The sequence below is a fragment of the Corvus moneduloides genome, chromosome 16 (genome assembly GCF_009650955.1).
Source record: "Corvus moneduloides isolate bCorMon1 chromosome 16, bCorMon1.pri, whole genome shotgun sequence".
NCBI lineage: Eukaryota > Metazoa > Chordata > Aves > Passeriformes > Corvidae > Corvus > Corvus moneduloides.
The window spans coordinates 9,142,683-9,158,074 of record NC_045491.1 but is presented as its reverse complement, the minus strand read 5'-3'; the positions used below and the strand labels follow the sequence as shown (position 1 = coordinate 9,158,074).

Here is a 15,392-nt window from a genome sequence, read left to right as displayed (position 1 = left end):
TGCGCCCCGGGCCCGGTAGTTCGCGGGGCCGCCATGAGCGCGGCGCGGCCCGGGCCCGCCGCCTCCGCGGCGCTGCGGCGGCTCCGCTCGGCCGCGGGGAACGGGGGTACGGACAGGGAACCGGGGTACGGACAGGGGATAGGGCACGGACAGGGGATGGAGGGTACGGGACAGGGGATCGGGGTACGGGACAGGGGATCGGCGGTACGGACAGGAGGAGCGGGGGTACGGACAAGAGGAGCGGGGCTTCTTGGGGGTACGGGAAGAGGGGATCGAGGACACGAGGCGTGCGGTAGAGGGAAAATTGAGGATTCCGGGAAGTATGGGAAGCGGGGATCCGGGCTGTGCTGGGCACGAGGAGGGGCTGGGGCTGCACCAGGAGCAGTGAGGGCCCGGCCTGGCTGGGGACAGGGGCTGGGTGTCCTTGTCACATCCCCCTCGGAGCCCGGGATGCGGCAGCGAGGGATGTCTGGGCTGGGGCTTGGGGATGCACCTTCAGCAGCCTCACCTGTGTTTGGGACACGTGTCCCCATCGTGTGACATGTGACCCCACTGTTGTCACTTGTCTCCCAGTCCTTCGGCCCTGCCCTCCCTCGCCCCGTGCTGGCTCTGCTTGGGACTGGGGGATGTGCAGTGTTTGGGTTGGGAGTATGGGGAGGGAACTCACCCTGGTCACGGTTCCCTGGGTGATTGGTGACACATGGGGCTGTCAATGAGCTCTGTGAGGGCTGAAGGCATCTTTCCTCAAGCCTGGAATCTCTCTGCCATCCCGCGCAGGGAGCCAGATCCAGGGCACGGCCGGCATCCCGAGGCGCAGCAGGAGGAGGAAGAGCGTTGCCATTGCCTATGAACCTGGGCAGGGCGATAGGGCCGAGCCTCGGAGACCGCGCTGGGAGCCACGGGACTGGCGGGAGCAGCTGGAGCGCATCCGGGAGATGAGGAGGAGCAGGGATGCTCCCGTGGATGAGATGGGAGTGCAGAAGTGCTACGACAGCGGTGCACCTCCGCAGGTAACAGCATTCCCACAGGGAACAGCATTCCCACAGGGAACAGCATCCTGCTGCCAGCTCCGGTAGGCACAGGAAAACACAGCCTCCCTCATCCTCATGCTGCCCCTGGATCTGTCCCACTTGGGATGTTTCCAGGACAGAAACTGGATCAGGACTCTGGGCCAGGATTGGTCCCAGAGGATGTAATGAATGTGAGGGGCAGTGCTGCCTTATGGAGCAGGCTGACAGGGCATGAAGCCACATTCCTTTTTTCCTTAAAAATCTCTGTAGAAGTCCGAGGAAAGTACCCAGCAAGATGACTGTGGAATGCAGAGGAATGTGGGGATCACCTGCGGGCAGGCTCAGAGAAGCAGTGGGAGCCTCTGCAGTGGGAATGTGGAGGTCATCCAGAGGCAGGCTCGGAGGAGCAGCAGGACCTGCTGGGCTCTGAGGGAGGGGTCTGGAGGACACAGCTGGACAGCCTGAGCACATGGAACGCTGTCCTTGCTGCTGGCATCAAGCCCTGGGCTTGGATCCCTGGGGAGAAGGATGAGCTCTAACCCCGGCCTCAGGGAACGTCACGCGCTCTCAGCCACGTGGGTTGGCAGCTGTGGGGCCAGGGGTCCATGGTGCACCACATGGAAATAGCTTCTCTTCCCTAGGGAAGCGAGGTTGTTGCTTCCAAGAAAAAATGGATGTTGTAACTCTCAGCTCCTCACACCATTTCCTTGTACCCTGAGATTATCCTGTTTCCACGCGCTCAGGGATTTTTCCTGGTGCACCTGTGGTTTTGTAAACTTTGTAGGAGAGCTGGAGGCAGGATTGTGTCCCATGTTATCCCGGGTCATTTTGGGTTAGTTGCATCATCCTCCTCACTCTGGTAGGACAAAATCACGTCTGAGGAGAAAGAATTGGGAAATAGGAGGTGATGGCCTGGCTAAACCCTGCATGGCAGCAGCAAAGGAATTTCTGGGATTTGTCCTTCTTCTCCCAGTCTCTGTCATCAGAGATTCAGATTTAGTTCTGTGAGGAGCTCACTGGAGCCAGACACCCAGTTCCTACTGAAGCCTAGTGAGAAAGGGTTGGGATTTTCAAAAGCTGCTTAGGGCAGAAGTTGCATGAAAAATCATTGGGCATTTGTACTTGTGCATCCTGTGGGGTCTCCTGAGAATTCCATCCTCAGGAAAAGTTTTGTCCAGCCATTTGTGGGTCAGGACTGGCGTCTTTGGAGTGAGATCCCAGCAGACAGAGCTGCTCCCTGCCCTCTCACAGATACTGACAGCTGAGCTTGAAGGTGTTTCTTTTCTCCCTTTATTGTGTGGTGGAATTAAAAGGTTATGGATTATTCCTGTTGCAGCCTTCCATTCTCTTGGAAGTGGATCCGGCTGAAGGGTGGGAGCACACCCTGCACTGAGGGTGGTGCTGGAGGTGCCAGATCCTCCCTGGGTGTCTCAGCGTCCCCTTTGTCCCCAGGTCATGCGCTACCAGGTGCTGCTGGCCCTGATGCTGTCCAGCCAGACCAAGGACCAGGTGACAAGTGCTGCCATGCTGCGCCTACGCCAGCACGGTCTCACCGTGGACACCGTGCTGCAGATGGATGATGAGACCCTGGGACAGATCATTTATCCCGTGGGATTCTGGAGGGTGAGTGCAGGATCGCCACGTGGACGCAGAGGAACCCCCTGTGCCCTTCCCGTGGGGAGCTTTCCCCTGGCATCAGGCTAAAAGCTGAATTTTACACCAATTTTGGTATTTGGTATTGCCAGTAAGATGAGATTCTTGGCTGCAGGGCCTGGAGTGTGCAGGGAGGTTGGAGCTCCCAGCTCTCAGCATTTTGACTTCAAGGAGAAGTCAAGGCTCTGTCTCCCCTCCACAGCTCCCATGTGTGGCCTCACCTGTCACACACACTGAGCAGTGGTTGGTGTTCTGGGCTGTTGGTCTGTTTTCCCTGTATTGGAGGGCAGCTTGGATTGTGTGCCTTTGCCCTTGGTTTTCCAGAACAAGGTGAAGTACATAAAGCAGACCACAGCCATCCTGAAGCAGAAGTATGGGGGTGACATCCCGAGCACCGTGGAGGAGCTGGTGCAGCTGCCAGGAGTTGGGCCCAAAATGGCCCATTTGGCCATGCACATTGCCTGGGACAGCGTGGCTGGCATAGGTGAGTTGGACTGGGTTTTTCCCATCCCTCTCCTAGATCCTGCCTGATACATTCCCCAGGCAGAGGGGGAGCATTGCAGCCCCAGCCCCAGGTGCCTGGTAACATCCCTTTAGGTCAGTTATCTGCAGAGTATTTGGGTAGGGGAACGATGTGACCCTCAGCCACTCACTCAGTGAGTTGTAGGATTTAAGCAGCTGCTGTTTCTCCCCAAATTTGATAGCAGAAATTCCCAAGAGAAGTCACTGCCTGGGGAGCTGGTGCCAGATGGGGCTGGGCCATCACGTGCAGGTTGCAGCCTGGGGCCCCTGGGGATGGATTAGTATTCGAGAAGGATTTGCTGCTTGATGGAAGAGCGCTGGGAAAGCCAGGGTGAGTGAGTGGGTGGGAGCTGGATTCTGCAGCCCCTCCACTGCCCATCAGCTGGACAGGCCGTGGCCCTTGCACTACATCAAACCCTTGGGATCTGTTGTTCTCCTGCTGTGGGGAAGTCCAGCGGCAGCCAAACCAGCCAAGTGTTTTCCAAATAATTGTGTGCTCGGTTTTGATTTGGGAGGCAAGGCTTAGTCTTCCTGTTTACAGCAATTTCCTGAGTTTTGCCTAATTAGCCGTAGAGACAGGTTTATCACTGCTGATCTAACAATAATACACTTTGCATTCAGAGCTTTTGAGCTCAAAGCACATTATAAACACGCTTTAAGCCTCCCAAGCCCTCTCTGCTGGTGGGTATTATGAAATGTGTTTTCCATGTGGGCAAAGGAAGGGGCAGAGATCACAATTTGCGTAACTTCAGGGAGGATGAGAATGTAGAGCAGGAACTGGGGCCAGGCTGCCCCATGCCTGCTCCACGGAGCAGGGGAACCTTGGGAGAGGCTGCCTCAGACTGTGTGAGCCTGGGGGGAGACACCCACCCCAAATGCTATTGGCTCCAGGCCTGGGAAGAAAACGTTTGTTCTTGGAGTGAGCCTTCCCTGCCCTTCGCTCCCGTTCCACCTGGCTGCTCCTGCTGCCCGCAGGGGAAGCCCTGCCCTGGGCCTGGTGGCTGTCACAGGCAGCTTTTGGCTGTGCTCTCTCCGTTCAGGTGTGCCTGCCCCACCTAAACTCTGGGCTCTCCCTCCCCAGCTGTGGACACCCATGTGCACAGGATCTCAAACAGGCTCAAGTGGGTGAAGAAGGAGACCAAGCACCCTGAGGAGACTCGGGTGGCACTGGAGGACTGGCTGCCCAGGTGAGCTCTGAGCCCCTGCTGTCTGCAGGAGCCATGTCTGCACTAAGTCCTGCTCGGAGCAGTTTCAGGGACTGTGTTTTGGCTCCCTCCTCTTTACAGGGTTGCAGTAGCTGCAGGTGTTTCCCCACTGCCAGAGCTACAGCAGCAGCATCTCACCTGCGTGCCAGTTCTGTTGCTGCCAGATGGATCAATCACCACTAGTAGAGCTCTTGATCCCTGATTTTTGCCTTACCAAGTTTACCATGACCCAAGCTGTAGGTTACTGGGCGGGTTCGGTCGGGACGGAGACGGAGACGAATGGAGAGAGCTCTATAAGCAGGTCTTGGGACACAGTCGGTTTATTGTAAAGGCGTGGGTATTGGGGCACTGCTCAGAGCTGCCAGACTCAGCTCTGAGCAGGCCCAAAAGAGTAAGCAGGTGAGAGAGAGAGAGAGGGTGTAAGAGCAAGAGTGGAAGTAAGAGTAGAAGTGGAAGAGAGGAATAGAGAAGTGAGAATGTCTGAAGTCCTGGTTACAATACAATAAATCATCTTCTGTACTGAATATTCTAATTGTCACTAACCAATCTAATACAAGATACAAATCCTATAGCATTTACATACAGCCTATAAGAGTTCTTATATTACCATAGAGTGTTACATCTTAACTTCTAAAAACTACTCTTTGGACCCCTTCTGCTGAGCTAGTAGGGTCTGCTCTGACCCTTGGACCCGCTTGCAAGCAGAGGGTATTGTTCCATCAAGAGGGGATTACTTCAGTGGCCATACCATTGTTTTCTAGTTGTTCAGTAACTAAGACCTGGTATTTCAAAAGTGGCTTTCATTTCGATGTTGCCTGTAGTTTTCATATTCCCAAAATCTTTTGTCAGGCAATCATATTTCCAAGGTTTTCCTGTTTCATCCTCCCCAACACCAAGCCAGGTGCTTTTCCACACAGGGCCTTGCTGAGCCCAGCAGCAGCATCAGCCCAGGGCTGGATCCTGGCCTTCATTGGTGATTAATTTTCAGTATCAAACACCAGCTGACACGTACACAGGGACATCTCCACATCTGGCACGTGCCTGAGCACAAGCATTGCTCCCCACCCAGCTCAGCAGGATCAGGAAAGGTTGGGAGAGCTGTCCCTAGCAGGGGTCAGGAAGGGTTAGGAGGCTGGGGAGGCTTCACCTCCAGGGGAAGCCAGGAGGAACAGGCAGAAGGGGAAAGGGATCCCATTAACACCACAGGCTGTTCCTCACCCCTTCCAAGCAGCTGCATGGCAACACTGAAGTTTCTCCTCTTACTGCAGGGACCTCTGGAAGGAGATAAACTGGCTCCTGGTGGGCTTTGGGCAGCAGACCTGCTTGCCTGTGAACCCTCGCTGCAGCCAGTGCCTCAACCAAGACATTTGCCCAGCTGCCAAGAGACACTGAGGGATCATCCAGCCTTTGGAGAGCCGCAAAGTTGCTTGGGCTGAGCCCTGGTAAAGCTAGGCCTGGCACAGGGCTGGCAGTGTGACTGCAGGGGACAGGAGCCTGCTGCAGCAGCTCGAGGGAACAGCCACTAGCAATGGCTCAGCTCTCCAGAGGAAAAAGGGGCTTTGAGAGGCAGCAGTCCTGCTGGGACAGAGCTGAAGGCTCCAGCCTGGGTGAATGGCTGAGCACGTCCCAGCTGTGCCACGCTGAGTCACTGGAGAGAAAAGCTTTGTCCTCAGGGACTTGCTGCTGCTTGTAAATACTCATTTAATAAAGGTGGTGAGGGTTTTTTTGCACCCACGAGGTTTGCTGGCATTTGTGTGACACTGGGTGAGGGGAGGAGAATGTGGGTGACCTCAGCAAGGCTGAGACCATGGCAACCAGCCCTGCCCTGCCAGCTCAGAGTGGGCAGCACACACCTGCTCAGCCCTGACAGGGGCTCTGCCACCACGAGGTATGCTGCCAACAGGACAAGAGCTGTGCCAGGGGACATCCAGGGTGGACAGCAGGAAGAATTTCTTCATGGAAGAGGTGGTTAAACACTGGAAGGGGCTGCCCAGGGAGGTTTGGAGTCCCCATCCCTGGAGGTGTCTAGGGAAGGCCTGGACGTGGCACTCAGTGCTCTGGGCTGGGGACAAGGTGGGAATGGGGCACAAGTTGAACTCCATGATCCTGGAGAGCTTTTCCAACCTTGGTGATCCTGAGATTCTGAGGTACAGCTGAAGCCTTCCCAAGCCAGGAGCAGAGGGAATCACTGCCTGGACAAGTGACCTCTGGGTCCTGGCAGCAGAAGAGCAGGGGGTGATGCAGAGCAGGGCCAGGAGACGAGCCAGTACCACTCTGTGCCACAAGGGTTACAGCAGCCACGGGAGCCAGGCTGTGTCCCCAGGAGCTGACAGAGGGACACCACCACCCCTGTGTTTTGTTCTTCAAAGAAAGGGCAGTGCTGACTTCATTGTGGAGCTTCAAAGGCATAATTCCAGCTCCTCTTTAAAGAGGAGAGGGAGGAAGCAAAGTTTACAATGTGCTAAAGGGCTGCAATTCCGCTCTGGGCTCCCTGAGCAGCTGAGGAAGGAGCAGATAAGTGCTGGGTACATGGCAAACCAAGTTTATTATTGACAATACAGTGTACATGGTGGGTTTGCAATGCTGCTGACAGCCTTAGACTTTATTGATTTTTCTTTTCCAAGTTAAATGTACAGGAATGGAATAATTACTACTGAGCTACAAGATGTCAGGAATGCAGTAATGCTTCAACCGGGAGCAGTTTCCATGGACTAAGAGATTAAGATTTTCAATTTTATCAGTACGGATTTACACACCTGATTTCTTTTGATCTACATTCAAAACTACACAAGGTTTTTTTCTTCCCCCCCTCAACTACAGCAGTCTTGGATGAGAAGTGGGGTGTTTACACCAGGTCTGTGCTCTCTGACGTGCATCAGAGTGTCCTGGGAACGCTCTGCCCCGCGCAGCCCGGGCGCTGCCGGGGTTTGGCAACGCGGGCACAGGAAGCAACGTGCACACCATGGAAAAGAGGAGCTCCTTCCAAACATTACCCAGAGAGAGAAGATAGTATTTTGGGGGCCAAAAGGAGAGCAGGTCATTTGAAGTGGGATGGGGAAGAGGTGTCTTGTTAATGGCAGAGCCCCAAGTGGAGGCAACCTCTCCACATCCCCCATCATCCCACTGCCTGTCTCATCACCCACAGCCGAACACCTGCACTAGTTCCTCTCCAAAGTCATTATTTTCAACCTGTTCAGCCCATCAACAATCCTAAAAGATAACTTTCACAAAGAGAACTCATCTCCTTCACCCCTGAGGCTCTCCACACTCTCCTGCCAGCAGCAAAGGGTCATAGGCACCAGCTGCTCCCCAGGGAAGCCAACCAGCCTGTGCTGAGCCCCAGCCCGCTGCTGAGGAGAGCGGAGAATGGTATAAGGCACCTTTTCGCTCCATAATTTGGAAATGCCTTAGGAAATCCGTGCAGAGCCACTCCCACATCTATAGCACACTGACCACCCAAGGGTTTTTAATCACAGAAGGACTGGAGTGAGGCAGGGCAGAGCCACAGCTCTGGGTTCACACTTCATCCACGGCCAGGTGTTCGCTGCCATTTGCTTTCAGCTGGGAAAAGTGGCTTTGTAGTCCCAGTCCCTTCCCACAGCGGGGCTGGGATTGCTGCTGGAGCGTGGGAGGGAGTGGGACAGCCCCAGCCCCTGCCCTGGTAACTGCAGCTCTGCTACCTGTGAGCACTGCAGCTCCGCTGAGTCACCTTCACTCACACAGCCAAAGGCAACAATAAAGAGCTTAAATGGACTTAATCTGTAACACTTTAAAGATTCATTCACTTCGAATGCTGAGAGTGGGGGTTTGAAGGAGACCACAGGAAGCCAGAGGTACTGCCCACTCCATCACACCAGTGCCTGCTCCATCTCCAGCCTCACGGACACCCCACGGCTTCGGAGGATGTCCTTCCAATGGCAAGGCACTCCCAGGCTGGGGACACCAAATCCCAGCCCAGGTGGGACCTGGACCAGCCCCACTCCCCAGCGCCGAGCCTGCAGTCAGAGCTGCATCCCTGTGTTCCCTCCTGGAAGCAGAGGTTGGGTCATCCCCACTTCAAGGTCTGTCCAAAGAGTTGTTGTGGCATCTCGTGGTTCTCATCTTTGTGCTCCGTGGGGCAAGACCGGCCCTGCTCCCTCCTTCCCCTGCCACATCCACGGCTGCAGATGGGGAGGGCTGTGGCCTTTGGGTTTGGGGTTTGCTTTTAAACCCCACCCTCTCGACTCTGCAGAGCTGTCGGGGGGTGAAAAATGGGCCTTTACTGTCGGGCAGGAGCTGCTGGTGGGGGGGAGGTTCCTAAACTAACTGGAAACACATGGGACTTCATTAAAAAAAAACCAAAACCAACAAAACAAACGTTTTTGCTTCAATAGCAAAGCGATTTCCAGCCACAGTCCATTTTCCCATGGTGGGAGTAGCTAATGCTGGGCATGGGGAGCTGGGGAGGGGGTCCGTGGCACCCCCACCCTGTGGGCACCCACCATGAGCCGTTTCCACAGGGGCACAGAGCATCCCACGGGGCTCAGTCTGGGACACCCACAAAGCCCAAACACCCCACATAAAAAGTAAAAAAGAAGTAACAGAAGCCTAAACGATGCAGTTAAGAAACAAGAGTTAAAATTCTTCCAGTCTTTTCTCACGGGAACAGGGGACGGTGGGCAGCAGGAGCCAGGCTCAAGAGCAAGCAAGAAAAGGAGCTTTGGTCACATTTGTCTTATGAGAATCGCTGGTGAGTAACAATAATAATAATAATAATAATAACAATAATAATAAAAAATAAAAATAAAAAGGACTTTAAAATACGCCTTGTAAAAGCAACCAGTGAAGAGCAGAGCACAAAGCATCTCACGTGGACACCGAAGGACAGGGCGTAGGCACCTCAGAAACGTCCAAGCTGGGGCGGGAGGAGAGCGGACGGCGGCCACCAGCAGGGCTCAGAAATTGCTGAAAATCTCCCGTTTCTTGTTCCAGTCCATCTGCGGCGCTCGCTTCTTCACACGCTTGGCCCTCACCTTCTCCTTGGCCTCAGCAGCCGTCGGGCTCAGGCTCAGCCCACTCTCCTCAAAAGGGTCCTTCTTGTCCGTGTCTCCATCCTGTGCGGAGAAAGGACAAGAGCTGTCACCCCCTGCAGCATTCCCACACCACTGCAGCGTCCCACAGCCTTCCATGGAATCACTGAGGTTGGAAAACTCCCCAGGATCATCAAGTCCAAGCTGTGTCTGATGCCCACCTTGTCCCCAGCCCAGAGCACTGAGTGCTACATCCAGGCATTCCTTTGGGAACTCCACCACCTCCCTGGGCACTTCCAATGCTTAACAACCCATTCCATGAAGAATTTCCTCCAGGCTGCACAATAAGCAGATGTGCAGGGATGGGTTTTGTAGTAGCAGAAGGTCAAAGCCCCTTCCCTGTGCCATGCCCATGGTTTCACTGGCAGCAGCACCCGTGTGGCCATGGAGCTCATTACAACACTGCATTTTGTGGGGGTGTTTCACCTGCCTGAAGAATGTGTGACTGCACAGCTGCAAGTGGAAAAGCAGGAACACAGAAGGTGCTGCCCAGCTGCACTCATGTCAGGTGTGGGTAAACACACAGAATGGAGGTCTTTGGTTTTAGAGAAACCTTTCAGAGCTTTCCTGCTGGCACTGCTGCCCCACCAGGCATGCCCAGCACCGAAACAGAGTGCACAAACCCTGCTGATAACCACGGGCAGGGCCCTCCACCAGTGCCATGAGATAACAGCAGCAGCCTTGCTGGGCTGAACGAAGCCAAACTGAGCCCAGGAAACCCCTCACACCCCCGGGGACTTTGGCTTCTTGCCAGGACAGCAACCCCTGAACAGCCCCAAGGTGACTCCATGGGAAGCACCACTGTGCTCCAGCACTGGGGCACAGCCCATGGTTCCAACTTCTCCACCCCAGGGACTCTGACTTCTTGAGCAGTGACCCCTGAAGCAGCCCAAAGGTGACTCAGGAGGAAAACCCACTGTGCTCCCCACCAGGACACTGCCTGGTTTTCCCAGGGCAGCAGCCATGGGATCAGGACATGCATTATTCACTGCTCACGGGCAAATGCAGGCAGCAGATTGCAGGCGCTTGGCCACAGCTCGGACACAGCTGGTGCCCGAGAGGCTTCAGGACTGTGGGTGCTCACAGAGGCACCATGTGAGAACTTGGTGCTGTCACATTCCTGCTCCCAAATGTCCTGGGGCAGGGGATAGCATGGCAGACTCCACAGAGCACCTGCATGGAGACTTTGCTCTATTTTTAGCAGAACCTTGTGCTGAAGATAAATTTTTGAGCACTTTAAAAATCCCCTACTACTTAATACAAATTCCCACTTCTTATTTTAAGAGGAAAAAAATCAATAACACCTGAGAATACCAATCTATGCCTTGTGTTGACTTTTGGTTGCCACTTCACCTTGCCCAATGAGTTTTGTCCCTTTCCAGTGTTGAGCTGCACCAAAGAAACCCCTTCAGCCCAACCAGTCACCAAAACCAACTCCTCCCCTCCTTTAAACACTGTGATAAATTCACTGTGCTCCAAACTAGAAAAAAAAATGGCTTTTTTAAAATTTTAGCCTGCCCTGGTCCTGGTAGCAGCACTTGAGCCTCACAGTTCTGCTCCTCATGGATTCCCAGCCTTGCTGTAGCTCATCAGTGTAATTACACTTCAGATCCCAAACTCCTGCAGACATCCTTTCACCTCCCGCCTCCTTCCAAACTATCCAAGCAGGAATCATTGCCCAAGAAGGTGCCAGTGAACACCCACAGTGCAAAGGATGAGAAAAAACCCTGGATTTTGGTTGCTGGGTAGATACAAGTGAACCCAAGTCTGGGAGATAAACTGAAAACACACCAATACACAGCACTGCGAGGCAGGACTGTACCCACACCAGGGTGTAAAAGGGACCGGGAGAGTTTGGGGTTTTTACCTCTGATTCCTTCCCAGGACTCTGCAGGTCACTGTGAGATGAAGATGTGGATCCTCCATTCAGCTGGAGGGAAGGAAAATGTCAGTCTGGTCTGTGCCAGATAGAGTTAACACAATAAGTAGCCAGGTATAGCAATGCTGGGCTGCTCCAGAGATGGGATGGAGCCTGGAGGGAATGATCCTGCTGAGGGGACCCCACACACACCCAGGAGCTCCCTAGGATTCCCAGCAGAGCTGCTGCTCTGCCACATCCCCACCCCAGGCAGAGCATGGTCCCCTTCCTGCCAGACCTGGGACGTTGCCACCTCCTCCCTAGGTCACTGGGATTAAATGGGGCTGAAACTGGCCTTGTTCAACCTCTAAATTAAAGCTGTAGTGGGGAGTAATTAAAACCAGGCAGCAGCAGTAAAGTTGAGCTGAATGAGCCTTGGGGCATCCAGGCTCACCTGGCAGAGGTGGGAGCCAGGGAAAGACGCTGACCCCTCCTGATCACTCCAACACATCCCCTGAGGCTGCAGCCCCTGGCTATCACCTGCAGCAGGCAAGGACTCACCTGAGTCTGTGCAGATCCATTTGTCATGGGCTGAGGTACCACACCTGGACACCACACAGAGAAAACACAGAGTGAGCACCCTCAGCTGGGACAGCTGCCTCAGGTCCCAGGAAAGCATCATCTGCCATCTCACACCCTCCTCCTCCCCTGCCCACCCCAGCAGCTCATCCTGTCCCTTGATTTTGTCCTGTGGTGTTTCCCAGCCCACACAAAAGCCTTTCCCCTCTCCTTCTGCCCTTCTGGAATCACATCCTCGCCAAATCCCCTGAATTCACTCCATTCATTTCACCCTTGCAATCAGGGGAAAACACCTGCCATGAAGGGCGCCAAGTAACCTCCTTCTACAGGCATCAACTGCTGCACGCTCCCATTTTTTCTGACCATTAGTTTGTTTTTAGAAGTTCTGTAATCAAAAATCTTAAAAGTCAACTCAAAATTCTTCATCAAAATCAGTATCATGGTGTTGTCACAACAGTGTCTGGCACACAACCTGGTCTCCAGGCACCCTGGAATTTTTTTGTGCTCACTTCCAATGATTTACTCTAACAATAGCCCACACAATGGCAAATTTTATGCATTTAAACTGCCAATCACCACAATGCCCCAGGCATTACCATGTCTCACTGTCTCGGACTAACAGATGCGTTAATTGGGACAGGATTAATAACTGAATTATGTCAAGCATGGACGCTTCCCTAGGGACTGATTGGGAGCTGCATCACTGCAGACTGCAGGGATTTCTGGGGCAAAGCAGAAAAATAAATCTAAATCATGATTTTGAGAGTGTGCTGGTGCAAAAATCTCCGTGTGGCTTCGGGATCCCTAAATATTTTATTGGAGTGAATGTTAGACTCGTGTTTAGAGTAGGACAAGCTCTGAGCAATGGGCATCAGAAGAGTCAGCTCGCACAGAAGTGATGTTTATGTTTCTGGTATCAAAAAAAAGCTTCAGATGACACAGAATAGAAAAGTGGAACTGGACTTCAAAAACAAAATTGCCACATCTAGAAATACTTTTGTATTTCCTTTATCTAAAAGGGTCTTAAAACCCACTCATTGGCTTAAAGGTTGGGCTGCTCAGGATGAGCTGCCAGGCTTGGAAATTGTCAGTTTGAGGTCGAAGCAGTTCAGTTAAAGAGGACAATTATTATTTCCTCTTACCCTGCAAACAGCAGAATCTCCCAGAGCCCTTTGGCACCAACGCAGGTGCCAGGCAGACCCAATTCCTGCAGGGTGAATGCAGGGCCTGGAGCACCCACCCACCCTCCCCATGGCTCTGTTCCCTCCCGGCAACAAGGGCTCCTTTATGGCAGTGCCAGCAGACAGCCCCGGCTCCTCCTCAGAGCATCTGACACCCTGTGCACTCCCCAGCATTGTCTGACCCATTTCTCGGGACAAATCTGCCCATTGAGCATCTCTGGAGCACGCTGGGGATCAGATAAGGAACAGCTGTGCTGGGAAACAGAGCTGCCCATTGAGCCGGGACAGGCCAAGCCGGGAGCTGCGTCCCCACCCGGCAGTGGGGCAGGTTGGGAGTGGATGAGCAGCTTTCCCTGCCAGGTTTCAGCAGCAGGAAAACATTTCCTGCATCAGCCATGCTGTGATCAGCCAGCGTGCAGCCCTTCCCTCTGCACACATCGGCCTTGCTCCGGGGCTCTCCAGGTGCCCACAGGTTCCTTCACTGGAGCAAGGAGCAATCAGAGAATCGTGGAGTGATTGGGGTTGGGAGGGACTTAAAGTTCATCCAGTCCCACCATGGGCAGGGACACCTTCCACTAGAACAGGCCGCTCCAAGCCCTGTTCAACCCGGCTTTGAAGGCTCCCCTCCAAACCTGACCGCACCTCAGTCCCTTCATGGCAGCGAGTTCCAGGGTTAATTATTCACCATGTAAAAGCAACAAACTGTTTTTTGGCTGGATGAGGGTGTATTCTCACTATTTATAAATAGATGGGTGGTTCTCAGGAAACTACTGAGGGATGAGACAGGAGGGAAACATGACTCTCCCTCACTCCTGAGATCCCACCCATGGCACAGTGAGTCATGGGAACGGCGCAGGGTCACCCTGAGAAAGGAAGGTCTCACCTTTGGTGTGCTCCTCCGTGGGGGTCACCCCCAGCTTCTTGAAGTACTCATCTGTTTCGGGGTCCACCACCAGGAGCCTGGCTTCGCTCTCCCTGGATTTGATGTGGGACACCACCTCCGAGTGCCGCAGGCCCTCCACGTTTATCCCGTTCACCTGCAGAGCGATGGCATCAGAACCCAAACCTGTGCCCAGAGATGCTGGTCCTGGCTCCCAGAACCCCAGAGCAGCCCCCTCTTTCCCTAAGGGGTGCGATTTTCCTTTTTTCATTCCTGCTGGGATGATAGGAAGGCTACAGGCTTTTTCCTTTCCCCTCTCCAGCCAACCATGGCCTCCTAAATCCTCCCAGTGCCTCTGTCAGAGCATCCTCTGCGTCACCACACACCTCTGCAGGCATCCCAAACACATCCATGGGGAATCACAGACCTCAGGCTCCCACCAAAACCCTCTGCCTGCCCTCTTTGGTGCTGTCGAACCCAGCCTTCCCCTTGGATGTGCCCCAGGAATCTCAGGCTGCCTGTGGGCACAGACAGTGGGCTGGGTGCACCACTGTGTCCTGCGGCACCACCGTGCCATCCTTCAACCCTCTGGGATGGAAAACCGTGGGTTTTTGTGCCCCTGCTGGGTGAGTCCCTGTGCCTGGCCCACGGATTCATCTCTCCCTTCCCTGCGTGTGAGCCAGGACCTACAGGGAATGTGATCCTGCACTCCCAATTGTTCCCTGCGGTGAGGGGACAATGGTGACTGAGGACATTGTTTGGTGCAAATGAATCACCCTTTGTCCCATCGGGAAGGGCTCTGCACGGCCCAGCCCGACAGCCTCGGCATGACCAGTGCTCTTCCTCACCCAAAGCGACGAGGCAGGAGAACCCTGCAGAGCCTGGATCCAAAGTCTTTGCAGGGAACCAGGTTCCCCCTGCTCCTCAGGGCACTGCTGCAAGGGCTGGGATGAAAAGGAACCCCTTCCCAGGCTCTGCACCTCATTCCAGGTGCTGCCACCCACAGCTGCCGGCTCACAGCCCCATTCCATCCCTGTCCTACAACCTCAGTCCATGCCCAGGGCTCACCCCTGGTTGAGCCGGGCCAGGCAGCCCAGGGCTGCTCTCCCCCCGCCCTGGCACAGGGCTGGGGGACATCAAATATTTATCCAAGCCCCAAAGAGCAAGCAGGGAGGGGATCAGGTTTCCAAGCTCGCCAGCTCACCCTGAGCTGCTTTGTGTGTGCCAGGCCCCGGGCCAAGCCCATAAATAAATAACAGGACCCCTGGATGTGACACCAGCACAGCCACTGCCACCCGGCCCCGCGCCGGCCCAGGCCCCACGCTGCTCCCAGCATTAAACTTTCAGCTGCTGGGAAGAGGCAGCAGCTCCCACTGGCTGGGGAGTAATTAAACATGGGGCTGGAAAGCAGGAGAGTGCTCTGGTCTCAGGATTT

At 54.4% G+C, this 15,392-nt stretch overlaps 2 protein-coding genes across 4 annotated transcripts in view; one reads left to right on the top strand and one right to left on the bottom strand.

The window, feature by feature from the left end:
• The first annotated feature begins 33 nt into the window (after window positions 1–33).
• NTHL1 (nth like DNA glycosylase 1) lies at window positions 34–6,125 on the top strand. Of its 2 annotated transcripts, none has more exons than XR_004243358.1 (6): window positions 34–106; window positions 778–1,010; window positions 2,463–2,633; window positions 2,988–3,147; window positions 4,226–4,372; window positions 5,659–6,125. XR_004243358.1 is itself a non-coding variant. In XM_032125778.1 (6 exons), exons 1-6 carry the CDS (start codon window positions 34–36, stop codon window positions 5,780–5,782), a joined length of 867 nt encoding a protein of 288 aa, XP_031981669.1. In that variant the 3' UTR covers window positions 5,783–6,125. The 2 variants fall into 2 exon arrangements, 1 of the variants encoding a protein (XP_031981669.1); XM_032125778.1 differs by having other exon boundaries at window positions 4,267–4,372.
• A 791-nt stretch (window positions 6,126–6,916) lies between these two features.
• SLC9A3R2 (SLC9A3 regulator 2) overlaps window positions 6,917–15,392 on the bottom strand; it is a 32,982-nt gene continuing 24,506 nt past the window's right edge. For both annotated transcript variants that reach the window (XM_032125772.1, XM_032125773.1), the window contains exons 4-7: window positions 13,961–14,114; window positions 11,879–11,922; window positions 11,327–11,389; window positions 6,917–9,483 (exon numbers count right to left, since the gene is read on the bottom strand). In XM_032125772.1, coding sequence (XP_031981663.1) covers window positions 9,325–9,483; window positions 11,327–11,389; window positions 11,879–11,922; window positions 13,961–14,114 — 420 coding nt within the window. In that variant the 3' untranslated portion in view covers window positions 6,917–9,324. The remainder of the gene's footprint in view (window positions 9,484–11,326; window positions 11,390–11,878; window positions 11,923–13,960; window positions 14,115–15,392) is intronic.